Source organism: Lynx rufus, unplaced genomic scaffold, assembly GCF_022079265.1.
Source record: "Lynx rufus isolate CCGP_SWC_20201006 ecotype Redwood Valley unplaced genomic scaffold, mLynRuf1.p SCAF_19, whole genome shotgun sequence".
Taxonomy (NCBI): Eukaryota; Metazoa; Chordata; class Mammalia; order Carnivora; family Felidae; genus Lynx; species Lynx rufus.
In genome coordinates, this window is record NW_025814833.1 from 23,320,736 (window position 1) to 23,343,453 (window position 22,718).

Genomic DNA, 22,718 nt, shown 5'->3' on the forward strand with positions numbered 1-22,718 from the left:
TGAGACTATTATTCATCCATTCATCAAAAAATTATGATCTATGTATATGACAAGAATTTTAAAATTAGGATAATGATACCTATTTCAAAAGCTGCTGAGAAAATTTGTGTAGTACTTGTGTAGACCTTAATAACTGTAGATGTTAGTAAACAGCAGATATTATTATTAGAGATCTATGGGAGGTAAAGAAAAGGAAAGAGTAAAAGACAACTTCTGGTTACTGGTTTGGGCCACTTACATTTGTCTAAGAGAGGTTCTTAAGAGTTTAAACTGTCTGTGAGACATTTAGTCAGAAAGACTCAGAAGGCAGTGGGATATGTAGGAACTCAGCAAGAAATATGGAGAGAGAAACTTGGGAGTTATAAATAGATAGGTAGTTACTAAAACCACAGGAGTGGATGCCCAGAGAGAGCACATATGAAAAAGAAAGTCAAAGACAAAGCCCTACAAAACATTTAACTTTCAGGGACAGACTGAGAAAGAAAAGCCCATAAAGGAGCCTGATAGGAATGGCCAAAAAGGTAAGAGAAAATCCACTCTGTATCCCAGAAACCAAGTAGGAAATGGTTTCATGCAGGAGTGGTTAGCAGTGCTAAGCAGTACAGAAAAGACAAAATACTGAGCAAAAGGTATACCCTGAATTCAGCAACTGGAAAATGACTGAAGACCTTGCAAGGTAAGTTTCAGTTGTGTGGAATGGATAGAAGCCAGTGGTCAGCGGTTTCAAGAGTAAACAGGAGATCAGGTAGTAGACACAGAGAATATAAACTAATTTTTCAAGAAGCTGAGATATCAAGGGAAGAAACCAGAATCTCAGCTAGAGACACACAATGTTGAGAGTACTATTTTGTATATTTGTGAGGGTGGGTGGGTATGGGTATGAGTTTGGATTTTAAAATACTTCAGCATGTTTACATGTTAGAAAAAAGAGCCAATATAAAGTGAGAGCCAGAAAATTCAGTCATTAAGAATGATAAATAATGGGGAAAGGTCCATAAGGAAACAGGAAGAGATGAATGAGATCCAAGGTTCATGCTGAAAGACTTAGCCACTGACCAGAGAAAACACCTCTTCCACTCAGAAAGAAGGTAAACACAGAGGCAGATATCCTTGGAAGATGGATATCCTTGAAGGAGTTCCTACCTAATAACTTCTATTTTCTCTGCTGAGAAAGGAGAAGGGGAGGGAGTATCCATGATAGAAGTCTTGGAGAGATTGGGGAAGGTCTGAAATAGTTGTTATAGGAAATTGGAAAGAATGTTATAGGCAGCCATGTTGAAGGATTGCTGACATCATCAAATCCCAGCTTATGTTACGGAACATGAAATCTGGAGTTGTTCCAACGTATACACTTGTATAACCTTCTTTATCAGTGTTGAGAAGCCCCCAGTATAGAGCAAGTCACTCTTCTAGTAAATGGTAGAAGCAGAATTCAAACCCAGAAGACAGAGACAGTTATAGTATTCTAGTTTAGGGTTTCCAGGGCAGAAATGACAGATGGACAAGAGAGAAAAAGAGTTTGGGAGTATTGGCAAAAGGGTGATTCAAGAGATTGAAAATGGGCTCAGTTCACTGATACAGAAAAAAGTAACCATAGGGGCGCCTGGTTGGCTCAGTCAGTGGAGCATGCAACTCTTGATCTTGAGGTTGTGAGTTCGAGCCCCATGCTGGGTACAGAGATTACTTAAAAATAAAATCTTTAAAAAAAATTTTTTTAATTAATTTACTTACTTTTGAGACAGACAGCACAAGCAGGGGAGGGTCAGAGAGTAGGAGACACAAAATCTCAAGCAGACACCACACCATCAGCACAGAGCCCGATGCAGAGCTCGAATCTATGAACCGCGAGATCATGACCTAAACCGAAGTCGAACACTTAACTGAGCCATCCAGGTGCCTCACTTTTTTCTTTTTTTAAATAAAGGTTTTGGGGTGCCTAGGTGGTTCAGTCGGTTAAGCGTCTGACTTTGGCTCAGGTCATGATCTCGCAGTTCGTGGGTTCGGGCCCCACACTGGGCTCTTTGCTGTCAGCTCAGAGCCCATTTCAGATCCTCTGTCCCCCTCTCTCTGCACCTCCCCTCACTTCAAAATAAACATTTTAAAAAACTTTTAAGAAAAAAGTAACAACAGAAAAGAGGTAATGGATGGGGAGAAAAACAGGGGTCCAAGGACTAGAGGTCTCTGTATGGTAACAAAGTACAGGAGTAACAGGAATGAAGGAGTTAAAAGGACATAAGAAGTTGTTATCAAAGAATGGAAAATTGTTGTCTTTTCTTAAGTTTATTTATTTATTTTAGAGAGACAATGAGAGAGAGCAAAGGAGGGGCAGAGAGAGAGGGAGAGAGCCCTGATGAGGGCTCAAATGCACGAATCGTGAGATCATGACCTGAGCTGAAATCAAGACTCAGACGCTTAACCGACTGAGCTACCCAGGTGCCCCAGAAAACTGGTTTTTAACAAATATGAGGGAGTCACCTGGATGAATAGATGACAGAGAAGAGAATGGGTAGAGGTTGGACCTGCAACATAACTTAAGCTTTAAAGGAAGTTCTATACATGATGGTGGAAAAGCAGTGGCTTAGAAGTAGCATGGGTGGGGGGGCATCTGGGTGGCTCAGTCTGTTAGGCATCTGACTTTAGCTTAGGTCATGATCTCACAGCTTGTGAGTTTGAGCCCTGTGCTGGGCTCTGTGCTGACAGCTCAGAGCCTGGAGCCTGCTTTGGATTCTTTATTTCCCTCACTCTCTGCCCCTCCCCCACTCGTGCTCTGTGTCTCTCTCAAAAAATGAACAAACATTAAAATTTTTTTTTAATTAGGGGCGCCTGGGTGGCGCAGTCGGTTAAGCGTCCGACTTCAGCCAGGTCACGATCTCGCGGTCCGTGAGTTCGAGCCCCACGTCAGGCTCTGGGCTGATGGCTCAGAGCCTGAAGCCTGTTTCCGATTCTGTGTCTCCCTCTCTCTCTGCCCCTCCCCCGTTCATGCTCTGTCTCTCTCTGTCCCAAAAAAAATAAATAAACGTTGAAAAAAAAAATTAAAAAAAATTTTTTTAATTAAAAAAAAGCAGGGGGCGCCTGAGTGGCTCAGTCGGTTAAGCATCCAACTTCGGCTCAGGTCATGATCTCACGGTCTGTGAGTTCGAGCCCCACGTCGGGCTCTGTGCTGACAGCCCAGAGCCTGGAACCTATTTCGAATTCTGTCTCCCTCTCTCTCTGCCCCTCCCACACTCATGCTCTTTCAAAAATGAATAAATGTTAAATTTTTTTTTTTTATTTTAACAAGAAGTGGCATTGGGGAACTAGAAAAATACTGATGCCATCTTGAGACAGGCTGAGAATATAGTGGAGTTCATTTCCCAAAGAGGCTGTCAGAAAGGTTGGGAGAAGCAGTGAGACTGAGCCAAGAGGTAAACCCAAAAGTTCAAACAGATTCTACGGCTGTTTGTTTTCTAGCTGGATTATATACATTTAATTACTAAATTTTCTTGTCTATTACTTACTGCGTGAAGTCTTTCCACAAGTTTTTGATCACCAAGACAGTTTTTAGTGTCAAACCAAGAATCAAAGTCCTGTGGAGGGGTGGAAATTCTGCAGTAAGCACACAGGTGTTTGTTTGTTTGTTTTAATAAACTCAATATTCTATAAATTCTTATACAGTGATACAGCAGTAATTCATTTTAAAAGCGCTTTCAAAAATATATTAACCACGATGGTCAATATTATTTACTTATGAAAATAGCTAAAATACTGGAGGAGTTAAGAAAATTTGAACTCCATGATACAGGAAGTCCGCCAGCAGGGTTTCCTTATAAGACTTTTATGAGGCTTCCCCACACCATAGTAGTATTATATCCAGTTAAAGAGTTAGAGTAGGAGTGAGAATATAAAATTGAAGGCACATAATAATAATGAAACTTTTACACAAACAATAAAAATGAACAAAAGCAAGATAAGGTATACAAACCAATGGATAGCTGAACTTGGTACTTTTTATTATCAATTAATAGCAGTAATGAGGAAAGCTCCAAAAGTCCTTAAATCGTTCAATTCGGTTTGCTGCACTAGCATAACCTTGTGTTAATGATAAAAACAATGTAAATCATACATTTACAAAATATGTTGTTTTTTGAATCACACATTATGAGCTCTTCAGTACTCACAAATATTAACGACTACAATAATCAAAGATCATTTTAAAGACTCCACCTGACAACCTAGTATGTAGAAAGCCCTTTCAAAGAAAATTTTGAGCTTGCTGTTATGAACTCAGCCTATCTCATATCTTAAGTTGTGGTAACAACGAGATATAGGCAAAGTTTAAAAGGCAGAATAATCTCAAAGAAAAGAAAATCATTTCTCTAAATATCCCCATTTGAAAAATTTGTGCTTAAGAGCTTTTTTTCTGAGAACACCAAAACACACAGATAAACAGTTACAAATGAAAAAAGAACTATAAATTTTAATCTATATTCTATGATTGGAAAAGAGATCTGTGAACATAAGAAGACTGTACTTAAAACATAGGACTTAAACTTACATCTGCAGAATTAAAGACATCAGGCAATAAAAAGTTGAGTAATGCCCAGAGTTCATGCAGGTTATTCTGCAAAGGTGTTCCAGTTAGGAGCAAGCGGTTAGTTGACTTGAACTCACGAACAATCTCTGAAAGCTAGAAAAAAATAATAGTTCTGTTAACATTATTTCATTTGTAAGAATGCTCAACATCCGGAGTTCTTTATCCAACCAATGTATTTTTTTAATAAATCTTGAAAATTATCTTTCTATAGAAAAATATCCTAGTTCAGGTGACACCGCCACAGTGAGTCACAACTCAACAAAATATTCTAGGCATTTCTACACTTATAAGAACGCAAATCATAGTCCTACCTGACACCCCTCCCTCACTTTAAAAAACTTATTTGGTCTATTTTGGGTCCACAGAAACAGTCAGAACTCCATGGAATCCAGGCTAGTCACTTAACACAATAACATCTTTCTCCCTGCCAATCATGTTCATCCACATACCTAGCCAAGTTCTAACTTGGCCTGGTGACAATTTTTTTTTTAAGTAGGCTTCGCACCCAGTGCAGAACTCAATGCAGGGCTTGAACTCACAACCCTGAGATCAAGACCTGAGCTGAGATCAAGAGTCAGATGCTCAACCAACTGAGCCACCCAGGTGCCTCAAAGGCCTGGTGACAATTTCTAAGCACCAGAGTTGAGCCCATTTTCCCTGATATCTTAACTTTCTAAATATAAGACTATAAAAATTAAAGCACAAAGCATAAAAGAACAGTAATCTTATCAATACAAATGCATATTTTTATAATGCTCTTAAACAATTATTCTCTAACATGCATCCTTTTATAAGGTATTAGTCTCAATTTGAAGTTAATATGATCTGCCTGGTGGTTTTGCTCCAGTTCTGTCCCTGTTTCTCCCAAAGTAGCCCAGTAATCATAATAATCGATGCTTTTCCTATTGTTGATGGAGTTGAATAGCAAGAAATAGTGGTATTTTTCAAAATTTACACCATGCTCTAATTCACACAAATCAGGTAATTCCAGGAAATTATTTTTTCTAATCCTTATGAATACACATAAGGTAGAAGGCTCCTCAATAAAAATCAATACAAATGCCTCTGGTACACAAATATTACCAAAATATTAAAATACTGTAGCATAACAGAGTTAGACTGCAACAGGTATAGAAAATGAACACCTTATTTTCTTTACATTAAAAACTGTGTTCAATTTTCATTTGTCTCATATTCAATAATTTAAACTTCAAATCATTTTTAAAATGGATTTTCATTCATAGTCTGTGAATAAAATCACAATCTTCCATCACATTTTTTCTTTTGAATACACAGAAGTAATAAATGGACATGGTTAGTTAAAAGAAAAGTTTAACAATGATATTGAAAACTGGCTTACCTTAGATTTTTCATTCTTTATTCTGTGAGCCTCATCAATGACTAGGTATCGCCAATGAAACTTTTTAAATACAGATTTTTCTTTAATTACCATCTCATAAGAAGTAACACAAACATCCCATTCTCCTGGCATCATTTCATCACGAATAAAAGCAGCCTAATGCAAAATAAAGTTCTTTATATTAGAATACACTGACATGATGATCACAGAATTAAAGCATCAAGAAAATACTAATAATTCTAAGAGCCCTCAGAATCATTTGGTCTCATCCATCTTAAAGATAGGAAAACCATTTGGTGTCATCCATTTTAAAGACAGGAAAACCAAATCCCAAAGACACATTATCTGGGTGGTATACTAATATCAACAAAAGAGAAGCAAAGGCTTCCCTTAACCGAGTACAACATATTCAATGAACTGGAAAAGTTCTTATCACCAGATGACAGATATTAGGCTCTCTTCATACAACAAATGGTCCAAAAAGACAGGAGCAAAGTAAACTGCTTTCTGAAAAGCATGTTCTTACTAAGGTCAAAGCACTACCAACTATTACCAACACAGTTTCAACAAATGAAAAGAACTCAATATACATGAATGATTTCCACCTTCTGATCTCTTTTATGTTCCTTCCATTTCTAACAGGAATGAGTCATATATTTTGTTAAGGGGTCATGAAAGCCCATTAATGCTTTTGTGAATTCCCTGATATTGTTGTAAGACTACAAATATGATCTTATAAAGAGGACTTGCTCTATCTAGTACAGAGGGCTATGTAAGACAGTGAGACTATTTAAAACTATTTTTAAATCTTCTAAATCTTCATAGGCAGTGGCCAACATAGTAGCCAAGTTGACTGAGAGCATTTTTAACTTGTATGAACTGAATTTCAGATGTTATGTATGGGTCAAAATAAAACCATAGAAGTTAGCAGGGAGCAGCCAAATCTATATTGAGAAGGTTCTGATTAGTACTGTAAATATGAAATTACAGTGCATAAACAAAATTAACTGTTCACTGCAAACTCATTATTTCATAAACTCACAGTTATGCACCAAACACACTGTGGACTCATTCAACAAATATTTACCGAGTGCCCTGATATCTAAAAGGATTGTCTGGACTGAAGTAGAGGACAGAAAAAAGGCCTTTGTAGAGATCCCAGTTGCACTCTGGGAAGTGGTCATATTTAAAAAGTTAATTAAGACATTACAGAATTGGAGGCAAAATAAAGAGAACCAGGATGCCAGACTCCATTTGGTCTTGCAAACACCTTATCTTTGTTTGATTTTTTTGAAACACTCAGTTTTGAAACTCCTACAGTTTCACGGAACACACATATTTTTAATTTATATTAACTCTGCCTCGAAATTTGTGTAACACTGAACATCACATAATCCAAAAGCTCTTTTATAGGTGACAAAATGAAGGCCCTTCAATTGTCACTCAATGTCACACACGGTCAATAGCAAAGCCAGAACTAAAACCAGATCTCCTGTTTCCAGGTCCAAGATCTTTGATGTCTCTGGAGTGGAAAAGGAAGGAAAAACCATGTTTGGTGGGGCGCCTGGCTGGCTCTATTGGTAGAATATGCAACTCTTGATCTCAGGCTCATGAGTTCAAGCCCCACATTGGGCGTGAAGCCTACTTAAAAAATAGAAAACAACTAAAAAACCATTTTTGGGATTCACACCTCTATATACTGCAGGACTACATTAGCGTCAAACTGGGTCAGGAGTATTACTAAGAATTTCCCAACTCAATCAAATACCTGTGGTAACCTACATCAAATTTTTTATTAGTAAAACACTGACCTCATAAAATGTTTACAGAAGGCCAGGAAATTATAAAAACACATTGTATCTATCCCATGTGGTACCAAGATTCAAATTTGTCTATAAATAATTATCTGGGTGGTGCCTAGGTGGCTCAGTCAGTTGAGCATCTGACTTCGACTCAGGTCATGATCTCACGGTTCGTGGGTTCAAGCCCTGCATCAGGCTCTGTGCTGACAGCTCAGAGCCTGGAGCCTGCTCCGGATTCTGTGTCTCCCTCTCTCTCTGCCCTTCCCCAACTTGTGCTTTGTCTCTCTCTGACTCAAAAATAGATGTTAAAAAAATTTTTTAATAATTATCTGGATTTTCTCTATACATTCTAACACCAATCTGTAAGTGCTGAATATAGTACATTATTTATGTAATTAATAATTACCATTCCACAAACTCTTTGCCCATGGCCCACAATAAAATAATATTTTAGGTTGCAATCCTTTTTTAAAAATGTTTTTAAGTTTATTTATTTATTTTGAGAGAGAGAGCAAGTGGGGTAGGGATAGAGAGCGGGGAGAGAGAGAATCCCAAGTAGGCCCCTCGGCGTCAGTGCAGAGCCTGATGCAGGGCTCGAACTCACAAACTGGGAGATCATGACCTGAGCCAAAATCAAGAATCAGATGAGTAACAGAGTGAGCTACCCAGGCACCCAGGTTGCAATCCTTTAAAAATGAGCAATACATATCCCTACCATGTGCAAAATACTCTATTTTCTATTCTATTCTATCTCATTTTTTTTTATTGTTGTCCACACCAACACGAATTTGCAATATTAATGACTGGCAATATGAAAAGCACTGACTTTGAAGACTGGTTTTCAAGATTAAAAAATTTTTGAAGCCACTAGTAAAATCTCAGCCACTCATGGGGTAGAGATAGGGCAGTCACAAATTAAATACAAGCATTCTTCCTTTAAAACTCCCAGAGAGAGAAAAAAAAAAAAACTCCCTGAAATATTTCATGAAATCCTTGGATTCCATATAATATAGGGGAAAACCACTGACACAGTTTTATTGAGACATATGAAAACACAAGTGCACATATTTCTTTTTCTTTATGATCTCAGAGAAATACTTTCAACCAAAAATCAATACTTCAGAAATACGAAGTTTTTTAAGGAATGATATTACATTAAGTAACAGCAGTGATCAGAAAAGGTTTCTAAGTGACTAATTTGCCACTGGGAAATATTAAGCATAAGGAAGAATCAAGCCTGTAATTCTAAATTTATGAGCTCAGTATTTCAATACTTAAATTATTTATAAGCTGAATTTAAATAAATTTAAGTAATTTTTCTGCAAGCAAAATGATAAGAATAAAATTACATAATTCATTATGCTACCATTCTTTTGAGGATATCTTTTGATAACCTATCTAAATACGAAAAATAGAATAAATCTTTTCTCTAAACTATGTCCTCTGGAGGCGAAGTAAAGGCAAAGTTTAATAATATGCTTTCTAAGCTGATTATTCATTTTTATATTTTTGCATAATTTATTTCTTTTAGATTAATTCTACAGTCCTAAAATCATTGTAGCCTACTAAATTGACAAATGGCTAATTTAAGCAAGAGCCCAGCATTTCCAATATCTAAGAATGTATGCAGGTATGTATTTTTCTATTCAAAGAGCAAAACTGAAAGCTGTGCCTTTGCAGAAATACAAAACACAGGCTCTCTGTATGAATAGAAAAGGCCCCATTCATGTGTGCATCTATGCACAAGTGTGTGCATGTATACCAAATCAGTTAAAAAATTAAAAATTTAAACATAAAAAATTAAGTCATACAAACGTATATATTTTTGGTGTCAAAATAATACAACTGATGAGTCACTGATAAGATATACTGTCAATGATGATTTCTTTTAATAAAAAGTGATTTAAAATGCAACTCAAAAAAGCTGACGTTAATGTGCCAGTTAAAAGTAAATGCAGATAAGCATAATAAAAGTGATTGCGTGTTATTAATAGGTAACACATCTACTTCACAGGAGTGTTGGATTAATTAATATATTAAAGGCATTTACAACAGAGCCTAACACAGAGTAAGCACAATGTGTTATTTACTAGTAGCAGTCAACTTAAATGTCTTTTATGGTATTTGTATAAAACTTAACCCCAGAAATGATGTTATTCTTGATTGCCTCTTTAAATCAGTTTCTCACTTACTCTTGCATCCTTGTCTCCGACGAAACAAATAACACGGAGAGATGGGACCCATCGTTTAAATTCATTCATCCAGTTGTATAGAGTAGACTTTGGAACTAAAACCATGTGAGGTCCTGGAATGTTTCGGTAATGTTTCAGGTAACCAAGCAAAGCAATCGTTTGTAAAGTCTTACCAAGACCCTGCATTATCATTACAAAGAAAAAAATCCATAAAGGTTCATTTAATGAAACATTTTGTTAGTAATAACAAAGACATTTGCCAACTATCTCACATGGGGAAAAATTTTAAAGACCTTTGTTTTTTTTAAGTGAATAACCATACCAATTCGTACTTACTGTGTGCACAAAAAGAAACCAGGAACTTGCAGGCAGAAAGTTGCTTTGTTGCTCCTCTTAAAGGAGCAAGTAGCATACTTCATAATTTTTTCTAGTGGCAAAATTAGGGAATTTTGTGTGTATGTGTTTCACACTCAAATACCAGCCTGCTTCGATACCAGTCTTTCTGTCCCATTGTCCCCAACATTATTACAGCCCAGGCATGAAATATTCAGACTATGCATCTCAAGGGGCTTGTAGTTCTGTACTTGCATCTCACACCTTTGAAGACCTATGGAACCATAAAAGAACAAAACATGAAAGAACTCTGCAGCCAGAAAAGGCCTTAGAGATCACCTAGTCCAGTAGACTTTTTAAAAAACAACATACTGAACAGGGGAGCCTGGGTGGTTCAGTTAGCTGAGCATCCAGCTCTTGATATCAGCTTAGGTAGTGATCTCATGATAAGGGGATCAAGACCGGCATCCAGCTCTGTGCAGAGCATGGAGCCTGCTTAGGATTCTCTCTCTCCCTTTCTCTCTCTGCCTCTCCCATGTGTATGCACTCTCTCTCGCTCTCTCAAAATAAATAAATAAGTAAACATTTAAAAATAAATAAGTAAAAATAAAAAACATACTGAACACCATGAACCCACCACCTAACCCATGAGGAAGGGAATGATGTCCTATGCTGTGTGGCCTTTTAAAACAGTTTCTGGCTTTATCTCTGTGCAAGGTATATATTTTCTTTTATAAACCTAGGCTCAAAACTATTTTTATAGGGTTTATCCTAATATTTCACTTAATGAGATGCATCAAAACCTTAAAATACTTAAAATTCCTTAATCAAGCAATTCCATTTTTAGGAATCCTATGGAAATAATTTGAAAGGTACAGAAAAAGTAAATTACAAGGGTTCTCACAACAGCATTATTATGTACCATATACACGTGTATCAACCAATATATACTATATACATTAGTCCAAATGACCAGCAATAAGGGAGGATATTAACAGAATTATGGTAACTCTCCAGGATTATTATACAGTAATTAACAATTATTTTTACAAATATTTGAATTATGCAGAAAATATGTATGAATGTGAAGAAATCAGAATACCAAATTATATGTACAATAGGATCTCAACTATATAAAATAAATACATCCAGAATTAAAATGCTAAAATAAAAGATGCCAAAATGTCAACTGTGGTTATTTCTGGGTAGCATAATTATAATTTACTTTCAATTTTTTTCTTGTTTTTTTTCCAAATTTTCTATACTCCTTAAAATATCTTTCCCTTTTTTAATAAAAAGTACCTGGTGTCAGCATAAATTCAATATGAAGGATCTTCAGATCCTTCATGTTTAAAGGCTGCAGTCAAGAAGAGCTTGGGGCAAATAATCCTGGTCTTTCTGCTATCCAATTAACCAAGCTCCTCCCCTCCTGAGCTAATTGTAGTCTCCAACCCAGAATACTAAATATAAGGAGCTACAGACCCTTGATTTTAAAGGACCTCCTGCCACACACCTAACAGTTGCTTAGCATCTATGGGATCATTACTACACTACATGTTATAGAGCATAAACAGTCATGTGGCTCTTCTGGAGATGAGTGATTGCAATAATGGCTCCAGAGTTTCATAAATAGGAATATCACTGGGTCATATAGATCTAGAACTCCCCCCAGTCCTCTCTTAAATCACATTTAATTTATTTTGTCTTAAAATACCAATCTAAGTCTTCATATACTCCCCCAATCTGCTGAATTAGCATCTTCAATGGACTTACTTTTTCTCTTTGGTCATTTTATTTATATGTCCATCACTCCTTAGCTTACTTCCCAGGCCCTACCTGGTATTCTGCTAGGTCAGAACTCAACATTGCTATTTACTTTTTTTTTCCATCTATTCACTTTCTCACTGCTCACACATTGAGGCATTTACATTTATTCATTCATGCTTTCATCATTTATTGTCTGGTCTATTCATTCACTCATTTAGTGTTTGGTTTATATACCCCACCTCATTACCAAAAGGATTTCAGGTAGCCTACAAAGAAAACATGTTTCAGGTGGCCTACAGTGAAAACATGGAATGTAAATTAATGGTAAAATAGATATAAAGAAGGGCCAGGGAAAGATTAGAAGGTATTGAATAGGAAAAGACACAAAAGACACAATGGGCCAACCATTACATTACACAGGTGCTCCATTTTGGCATTCATTTTGGCTCTGAGCTTCCTGGAAGCCAAAGTATAAATAAAAACAAAAGTACAAAGAGGGTTTTTTAAACCATTTGAGGAAATCACACTAAGAATTATATAGCCTGTGAAAGTGTAAACAATCCTAGACTTTACAAATGCCTTTTACATTATAACTAAATAAAGCAATTAGCCTCCAGACCTCAGGGGTGCAATACAGCTCAGGCACTTCAAATTTACAAAAAAAAAATTGGTAACTGAGATCCTGTTTTTAGCTATCATCTCCTTACCATTTCATCTGCCAAGATACCATTGACTCCATTTTCATACAAAGAGATCAACCAGTTCAGCCCTCGAATCTGATAATCCCTCAATGGTCCTCCTTTCACATCTAAAAAAGAAATCAAGATGCCTCATACTTTTATTAATATAATCAAGTAAATTTTTTCTAAAATCAAATTGGGAAAAAAAAACACAAACATGATGAGGTACTTACATGAAGGTGACACCTCAAATCTAACACACACATTAGATGTTTTCCGACTCTCTGAGAGTAGCTCTTCATCTTCTTCTTGTTCCGTGCGCCTGTGGCGGTAGCTGAAATGAAAAGAAATACCTTTATGTTCAACACAAATGTTAAGGTGTCAATGAAGTCAGTATACATCGCTAGTATCTTCATGAAAAGAAAATGAGTTACTTAAGGTCTTGCTTAGAAGTTGGTAGAACCGGCCTACATTTTTACTGATTTCTAGTGAGAAAAACATGTTGCCTCCAAAACTTATTTACACTGACAATAACCTTATTTTTTGAACATAGAATTAAACTGAATAAGTGAAGAGGGAATGAGAGTATAAGGAGGGAGAAGGGGGGACAGGAGGAAGAGAGGGAAAGAGGGAAGAAAGTAGAGAGAGATGCCAACATACTCTCCAGCAGAAATTAAGCTCTGCTTGTCATCTTTCTTTATTCGAGGACGTCCCAATTTCATGTTCAGAGGAGATGTTGGAGATTTCTGTGCTGACGGTTGAATGAAATGTGCAAAAAGTTCTGTTTGCTTTAATAAAAATTCAAATCTCTTTGCTCGGTCTGCTTTCTAATGCACAAAAGAAAAAGTAATGATTTTCTTTTTTATTTGCTCGAAGTTATTTAACAAACACTTACATTGCCCTTACTTTGTACTATGTTCTAAGCACTTTAAACATACTCATTTAATTCTCTTAATAAACCTATGAGGTAGGCACTAATATTATGTCCATTTTACAGATGATAAAACTAAAGTACCGAGAGGGTAACTAACTTGCTCAAGTTCCCACAGCTAATAAGCACCTAAATTTGAAAAATGGCATTTTCAGATACTCTGAATAGAAGCCAAGTGATCTAACAGAAGTAAATGCCCCAATAAGAAGTATCCTGCTGGGGCACCTGAGTGGATCGGTCTGTTAAGTGGTTGTGCATCCAACTTCTCAGGTCATGATCTCATGGCTCTGTGAGTTCAAGCCCCGCATTGGGCTCTGTGCTGATAGCTCAGAGCCTGGAGCCTGCTTCGGATTCTGTGTCTCTGTCTCTCTCTGCCCCTCCCCAACGCACAAGCATGCACACACATGCTGTCTCTCTCTCTCAAAAGTAAGCAAACATTAAAAAAAAAGAAGTACCCTGCTTAAAGAGTCAGGGTCAGAAAGCAAATCCTCTTTCCAAACCATAATAATTTTCTTTTCCTAGTTAACAAAATAAAGCATCATAATATGTAATATATCCTAAATGCAGAAATATAAATTATTGGCTTTGATATACATATACCATAAACTGATCTCTTAAGAATTTATAAGATTTGGGGGAAAAATACACATACACATATAAGTAAAATAGTTAACATATATTAACTATTAAAAATTTATATGTGGGGCACCTGGGTGGCTTAGTTGGTTAAGTGTCCGACTTCGGCTCAGGTCATGATCTCCCTGTCTGTGAGCTCGAGCCCCGCGTCGGGCTCTGTGCTGAAAGCTCAGAGCCTGGAGCCTACTTCGGATTCTGGGTCTCCCTCTCTCTCTGCCCCTCCCTGCTCACACTCTGTGTGTGTGTATGTGTGTGTGTGTGTGTGTGTCTCAAAAATAAACATTAAAAAAATTTAATTGATATGTGCTATAATTTCTCAATAAATTATAAAAGGTCATGTAACTTGTACCATATTAATGAAATAAAACTTCACTAAAAAATCTTAGAAGATCAAAAAATGTACACATTATTCTAGATGAAGAAAAAATGAAAATGATTTTTTATTTCCCAGTCACTTTCTGACCACAGGGTAGGGAATATTTGATTGCTAATGAAGGATGCATAATTAATAATACCAGAAACTTACAAGAGTTCATTAACATAAACACAAGAATTAGACAAACATTCAGACCAGAAGCTGGAAGGAGGCCAAAACTTTTCCATTTTATGTTATCCTCACTGGAATGTTGTTTTTAGAGTTGTTAAAACATTAACTGTCTATGTTAGATGTGACCTTAAACATTAAGGCATGGAGTATGGCAAAATCACTATGAACAACCAAAAAAATACTTCATTTCTACTTATTTTTATATTACTGCAAAAGCAACCCCTCAACAAAAAAATTCAGTTCCAACTACTTGTTAAATTTCTCTTTTGAATTAACCAAATTCACTGGTTTTGAAAGATCCCAGGGCATAAAAGATTAGTTAAAATGAAAGCTAAGATATGGATTTTAGTAAATAAAAACTAAATAATTTGAAATACACAGCAAAGCAGTAGGTGGCATAATTAAGATTATACTGTTTAAATACGTAACAGTTTCATGTACTGGGAAAATGTCCTCTCCTCCAGAGAAAGTGTTACTGTATTACATGTCTCATAATATGTAACATTCATTCAAATATCCAAAGCAAGAACAGAGGGAGAAAAAAAATATCAGTCCAGCTCTGTGACCTGATTTCTTTCAGCCATACTGATATTCCCACTGATATTTTCACTTAGTGGATACAATATTTCTAGCATAAAGCATCTTATTATGAGATAGAGTGCTGAACAACAGTGAAGAGATGTGGTTTCTGTTCCCAACTATTTCATATAGTTTTTCTGCTCCTTATTTTCTCATCTGAAAACGAGATTCATTTATTCAACAAAATCTATTATGATGGATTTATTATTAAATTACTTTCCAATTCTAAAATCGATGATCCTGTATTCATTATATATGAACATGTATCGTTTTAATCTTTCACGTCTCCTCAATAAAAATCAAGTACAGTGAAACTAATGTTAATATTGGGTGCCAACTACAGTTCAATGACAAAAAATCAACTACATTATTCATGATCAACCCAGGAATATATTTACCATTTTCTCTTCATATTCTGGGTCCATTTCCTTTTCAGATTTAGAAGCTTTAGCAGCAAGTTTGAGTTGAAATGAAGAAACATTTTTCTAGAATTTCAAAAAAAAATAAGCCATCAAATTGCAAAGCAAGATCTTAAAAATGGTCGACATTGTCATTTGAAGAAAGTAAAAAGTAATTAAATACTAAATAAATAAATCAACATGGGCCACACATAGACCAATGATGAGAGCATGTCATGAAGCAGGGCTTATGATTAATCCAGTTCTGTGCACCTGGGGTCCAATAAAAAATCTGTATTATAAAAGCTAGAGAAAGAACATTAATTAAAATAAACACCAAAAGGTGAAACATTGAGCCATTTCATCTATTTTTTAATTTCGAGCATAAGAAAGTACAGAACCATTGAATAGATTTAAAATCTAGAATATGGTAATATTATCATCCACAAACCAAGGAATTCAAGGAAAGTAAATATTAATTCTCAGAAACACATCTTTATGTAATAGAAACGAGCCAAAATTTCAGAAGGAGACTATGGTTTCTGTTCCTGAAAAGACACTTTTTCATTGTTTTCATATTCTAATAAGAACATTTAAACTTTTTAATGTAATACATGTTAATTTCTATTTAAATAATAACACAATATAGTTTTAAACTTTTGATTTATGTTAATTTTTCCCAACTGGAAAGAAAACTATTTTAAACCCTGTTACATAAATATTTTGTAGCAGTTTCTCAAGGCTATCAACTATTAACATTTGATTTTTAAAAAGTTGTGATTTAGTGAAAACTAACATAAATCAGCTTCTTCAAAATATTGAAATTATCTGGGGGTTATTTCATGCACGCTATCCTTTGTAAAGATAAGCTTGTACTTGCAAATATAATTAGGTATATAGAATATACCTCCTTCCCTATAATAAATAGAGAAATAATAAAAACACAAATCTACCGTTTAGTATCAGAGCTGAGAGTATTTCAGTTTTAACACAGATTTTGCCCAAGTCACAAATCAGTTTGTGAAAACTACAGAAATTACATCCATTTTATCATGGCTTTTGTCAATCAGTTCCTGAAAACTTAGATCATAAATCAAAAACAGAATGTGATGTTAAACATAAAAAAAAAACATAGCTCCAATAGTTAATGAATATGTCTTCTAACATTTACTGAAATTCCTAGTTTAAGACAATTCAAACTAGGATTATGGAATTTGACCCTGGTCAGTGTTCTACTTTGAAGCACTGATCAGATATTGTTCAGTTATTCTTAACCCAAATAATAGCCATCTTGATTTAAGCATCGCATACATATATATCGTCCATGTGAGATGTTTTGAATGTAATCCTGGATGGACAAGAATAGAAAACTGATAAAATCCCCTCAATCCCACTCTTTCAAACTGTCCCATGTACTATAAATCTGATTTTATTTTCAAAGCAACAAGTAATGGAATACTGGGTAACAAAATTCACACCTTTATCATTCCTTGAAAAGCTATATGAAGTCTAGTTTTCAAGTTTCAAAACAGTGAAAATTACTTCACATCATATACACAAGTATATATCTAATAGTGTGGGACAAAGACTTCGCTTATAGAAAAATTAAGGCTTTAATTAGAAAAAAAAACTTTACTCAATACTCTTGCCTACCTTGTGGTAGAATACCATAAAATTTAATTATATGCTAATTAAAATTCCTAATCTTAAGCAGTGCTATTAAAAGCTGTGGGTAATTACTTAATTGGCACTATCTTCCACAACAAATTTTAAAATACCTACCTTCTAAACCTTCTCCTTTGCATATGTTTTCAAAAATACACTTCTTGTACAAGAAAACATAAAAGGATATTTTAATGAATTTCCTATGGATTTCATCATCTGGTAGTTTAGATGCCATGAGAATGTGGACAAGGTCATCAAGATGCCCTTAGAGACCATGACCTTTTTCTTGATGTTTTCATTACCAAAAATACCAACTCCAACTTCCAGTGTTAGGTTATCCACTGTCACTTAAACCAAGTTAAGCTCAAGAACCAGAACGTAAACAAAAATACGTTTCTGTAGCTAAATGTCACAAGTCAATCAACCAAACCTCATCTACTTTATGCATCACAAAAATGCTCTTACTCAGAGCCTATTTTCTTTTACTTGATATACAATTCTAGCAAGTTTGATCATCTGACTTGCCATACTACAGAGAATAAAAGCAACAGCAAATGACACAGGAAAGATCACTTAGAAGAAAGCACAATGTCAACAGCAAGAAGGGATGGCAGAAGCCCAGGACTAAAAGAGGAGTTCCACTGCAGTAACATCCCTTTTCCTTACTATTCAGGCATAATTATTTCCCTCTCCCTGCTGCATCACTTGTATTTTTATATTTTGTATTTTTACAGTTGTTTTAAATGATTGTGTGGTTTTGTTACATCTATGTCATTTTATCATGTTCTTTCTGATGAAAGTAGATGAAGTTTAAAAAATGATAGCTAACACCTGACAATTGAAGGAGGAGAGTGAAAAGTCATTTAGGAAATCAACACAATACTGGGGGCACTGGCTCAGTCCGTAGAGCATGCGACTCTTAATCTCAGGGTTGTAAATTCAAGCCCTGTGTTGGGCATGGAGCCCAGTTAAAAATTTTTTACAAAATCAACACAATACTGGAAATGCCCGGGAAGTGGTTATTTAATTGAGGGGGAACAGCCTCCTCCACCTCAAATGCCTATGTATCACTTTCAGAGTACAGTAACTGATGAACATGAAGGAAAGTTTAATCTACATTTTCAGTCCATCACTTAGGCAGTCAAGGTAGTGAGCAATCTATTTAGATGGAGTGGGGGGAGTGCCAAATTACTTTATTTAAAGGAATGAAATGATACACATGAAAGAACTTAAGTAGATATTTGGTACTCTTTAGATTTTTCAGGAAAAATTAAAAATGAAAGATGTGGTGACTAAAATAATCAACTTAAGGTATTCAGAAAGTTCCTGCCATGCAACACTTCACTTCCCGATGCTGAGCAGACAAATGAGATAGTATTAGGACAACTTCTGATGAGGCTATAGAATTCATTAATATATGTATCAATTCAGCGTTTGTTACATAGGTTTTTTTTATTGATTCCCAATCTTTTCACAACTCAAAAAATTTACACAATCTGGAAGTTCAACAATCTTTACTGCCATACAAAAGAGTTTATCCCTTACATTTGCACAGTCTAGGGAATAAAAGGCACCTAGACTCATTGGTGAATTCCCCAGCATTTGATTTTATATTGATACTTCGTATCTGAACCATCTTTACAATACCATGTTACTGATTCAAGTACCACATAGATCTTAAAATGTGTATGTTTTGTACGGTTTTCACTTACCACTACAATTGTCTTTCTGTTTAGTCAACCTTGTAACAGTAAAATATATCACTTTAAACAAATGCTGGATTTAAAATTACTAATTCACGGCAAAAGGTGTTAATTGCCTTCAAAAGCTTTTCATTTGGTCGCATCGTACCATATAATAATTCAGACAAAGCCACTTGAGGTCTCTAAAGCATAATTTTAATTACCTACCGTCGTTTTAATTGCGAGATGTCTACTCGTAAACGGAAAAAAAAAAATCTACCCATAAACGATCCATTCTACAATTTAATTATATATCAACAATCCTTATACCCCATCTTATTTTTTATTCTGAACGTGTTTCATAGTTTCATTTGCATGTCTTGGTCCATATGAAATATGCCTTATGGAGATAATACATATTTTCTGGATTTGGCTTTAATAGGTGTCTGAGTGGTCCCTTTATGTATGTTAGCAGGAGCTCATCCTAGCGACGCTGGGTTAAAGAAAAAGAAAAAGAAAAAGAAAAAGAAAAAGAAAAAGAAAAAGAAAAAGAAAAAAGAGAAAGAAAAAGAAAAACCCTGCATGTGTCCAGGAGCCAGCAGCGCCCACTAGGAGAGGGAGGCGGAAGCCTGGAAGGCTTGGGGCCGGATTGGGGGACCATTTGGGTGGCCCTGGAGTGAAACACTATACCGTCGGGGGCGGGGCAGGAGAGGGTGAGGGTGCACACGTTGGAAATTTTCCTAAACCAGCGTCCACGGTTCCTCAGTTTGGGGTCTGGATTGCGGGGGAGCGGGTAGCACGCGGAGAGCTCATTTTCTCGGGGTGACACCCCCGCTTCAGCAGGCGGGGACCAAACGAACAAGGGATGATTTTTTTCCTGCCACCTAAAAGGCCGACATGGCCATTCAAAAAAAATAAAAGTCTCTCCTATCGTCCTCCGCCTCCCAACCACCAGCACCTTGAAATTCAAATTAAAAAATTGTAAGCCCCAGCAGAACCCCTTTCGCGCGGATGTGGGATTGAAGGGCCCAGATTTCCCAGGCAGAGGCCGACGGGAAGGGGGGGAGAGGGAGCGAGCGAGAGGAGAGGGAGAGGCGGAGGCTTTTTCCTGCACAACCCCATCCCCCACCCTGTTACCCCAGTTCCGGGAATGTGGATGGGGCCGGGGGCTGTCGAGGGGCGTCCAAGCCCCCCAAGCCCCGGGATAACGGGCACCCTCCGCCCCGCGCCGCGCCCGCGCCCAGCCCCGCCCCCGCCCTCCAGGCGGCATGGAGGAAAGGGGGAGGGGAGCGAATGCTAGACTGTTCCGCCGCCCCCCACTCCCAGCGCGCCCGCGGCCCCCATCCCCGCTGAGCTCCGCCGGTACCTGTCGGCGCCGAAAGGTCAGGGCTTGGGCCCCTCGGAGGGGCCCGGCTCAGGATTTGTTGACTACACACACACCCCCTTCCTATTTACCTCCTTCTTCTCGCCCTTCTCCGTGGCCACGGTGGCTTCGGTGGCCGCGGCGGCCGCTCCCTCCTCCTTAGAGGTGGATGGCCCCGGCTGCTCGTCCTCTATGACCACGATTGTGGCGGTCGCATCAGCAGCTGCCACGGTGGCTGCCACTGCAGCGGTGTCCGGCTCCATTGCGTTGGAGCGGGAACGAGGAAGGGGACGAGAGCTCCTGGGCGGCGGCAGTGGCTGCACTGGAAAGAGCTAGATGGAGCAGGGGTGGGGAATCACTCCGCTTCCAACCCCTTCGCTCAGCCCCCCCTTCTTTAAATAACCCTCAACCCTGCCCCACTTCCGTCCACCCACCCTACGTCATGGCCTCCCCCCGTCACCCTCCCCCCTTCCTCCACCCCCCCCCCTCAACGATCGCGAGACTCCCCCTCCCCACCAAGAGCCCGGGCCGGCCCCGCACGACCAACTGTTGCCTGAGTGTGGGGCGCGGACTGGGGTGGAGGCGGGAACCCACAAGCCCGCGGCTCCCTAAAAATCTCCCTTCCCACACGCCCCCAACAGTCAGCCTGAGCTCCCCACGCATATGTGTGCAGAAGGAATCCTCTTTCCCTTAAATCTGCTCTTTGTACCTCGGGGCGCTCTCCCCTTCTTGCACAAAGAACTTTTACTCTGCTTGTAACTGCACTGTAAAAGGTCTCACTATTTGCAAAGCAGAGAACCCCTCTGGGGACTGCCCTTTCCCAGGTCCCAAAAAGGGTATTGGTGGTGCTATTCCCACCTTTGGAAATTCTGCAGAAGGAGAAGCATTCCTTGAATCTCTTGATTATAGCTGCAAACATTCTCTTACAAGGCAAAGCGTGACACTTGGGTTTTATGTATATTTGCTCTATTTGCAACTCTGATACTTCTCAGATGGCCAAAGTGCAGGAGCCCTTCTGTTGCCATCACCGCTGAATTTTAAAACTCGTTGCGTGGGGGACAAGGTCAAGGGCCTCAGACAACCTGGGGCAAATCATGGTACAAACCCAATATTAGTAATTGGATTAAATTACCGTGAGTTTTTTGGTATGTGTTCTTTTTGTATCCCCATTATTAAGTAGTAATTAAACACCAATAATAGGCATAATCATGGATATAAAAGCATTTTGTAAAGGGTGGGACAGTAGGCAAATGTCGATTATTAAATATTGTTTCTATTTCTCCTCACCATTTATTTTGATCAATCATGGGAAGGTTTACATCTTTCTAGATTTTGATCATTACAGACGAAAGATAGCAAAACAGGTGGAAAATAGTATACCAAACAACAATCACAAAATCTACAATTTCCAAAATGAAGCAAATACTTTTCAAAGTGTAAACAAATCATGATTAATTTCCCTCAACACACCTTCCTAAATTACCAACTAAAATCAAATGTGATTTCTATGAATAGCAGGAAAGCACACAATTGCCCCCCAAATATATCCCTTTTTCCTGGGAATAATAGCCTAAATTCCTCTCTGTTTTAAAGTTGTGACTGCTTCATATGCAAAATCCTTGTGACATTTTACCTACTATTGGTCATTTAAACCTTATTGTAAAGAGGTGTGAGATACTGTCCAGGGACTGCTTTTGCACAGAAGCACACAGGTTTTTAGAGGCAAAGAGCAAGACAGTGGTGATTGAAGGAGTGTGTCACTGAGACTGGTAGTGATAGCTTTGCTCTGATTTTACTTTCATTATTTTTATCATTTGCCCTTGTTTCTCATCCTGAAGTACACATGTGTAGTATCCAATGGGTGTGTGTGTGTGTGTGTGTGTGTGTGTGTGTGTGTGTGTGTAGCATATATAACAATGGTTTGTATTTCTGGAACATCAACCTTAATCAAAAAGTGGGATGGAATTAAACCACTTAACTGATCATTTGAAACACTATTTTTTCTGTAAAATATGCAGATGTATTAAGGAATGAACTGCAGAGTTTGAACTCTCTCCACATAAAAGCTTGAGACTTCCAGTTAGATATCCTACCCCTTCACCACCACCTTTTCAGTCTCCTCAGTCATTAAGACTTGTTTCATAGGGAAGTCCAGGAAGCACTAAAAGACAAGGATGTACATATCCACTTGACTTGAAAAGGATCCTTCT

The 22,718-nt window shown here is 37.5% G+C and overlaps 1 protein-coding gene across 2 annotated transcripts in view; it reads right to left on the bottom strand.

Annotated features, from left to right (window-relative positions):
• Window positions 1-20,771, bottom strand: part of SMARCA1 (SWI/SNF related, matrix associated, actin dependent regulator of chromatin, subfamily a, member 1) — a 71,465-nt gene extending 50,694 nt beyond the window's left edge. For both annotated transcript variants that reach the window (XM_047082063.1, XM_047082062.1), the window contains exons 1-9: window positions 20,601-20,771; window positions 15,799-15,885; window positions 13,368-13,534; window positions 12,941-13,041; window positions 12,735-12,835; window positions 9,928-10,107; window positions 5,934-6,089; window positions 4,535-4,666; window positions 3,498-3,566 (exon numbers count right to left, since the gene is read on the bottom strand). In XM_047082063.1, the coding sequence (XP_046938019.1) occupies window positions 3,498-3,566; window positions 4,535-4,666; window positions 5,934-6,089; window positions 9,928-10,107; window positions 12,735-12,835; window positions 12,941-13,041; window positions 13,368-13,534; window positions 15,799-15,885; window positions 20,601-20,771 (1,164 nt within the window). The remainder of the gene's footprint in view (window positions 1-3,497; window positions 3,567-4,534; window positions 4,667-5,933; window positions 6,090-9,927; window positions 10,108-12,734; window positions 12,836-12,940; window positions 13,042-13,367; window positions 13,535-15,798; window positions 15,886-20,600) is intronic.
• Window positions 20,772-22,718: the final 1,947 nt, after the last annotated feature.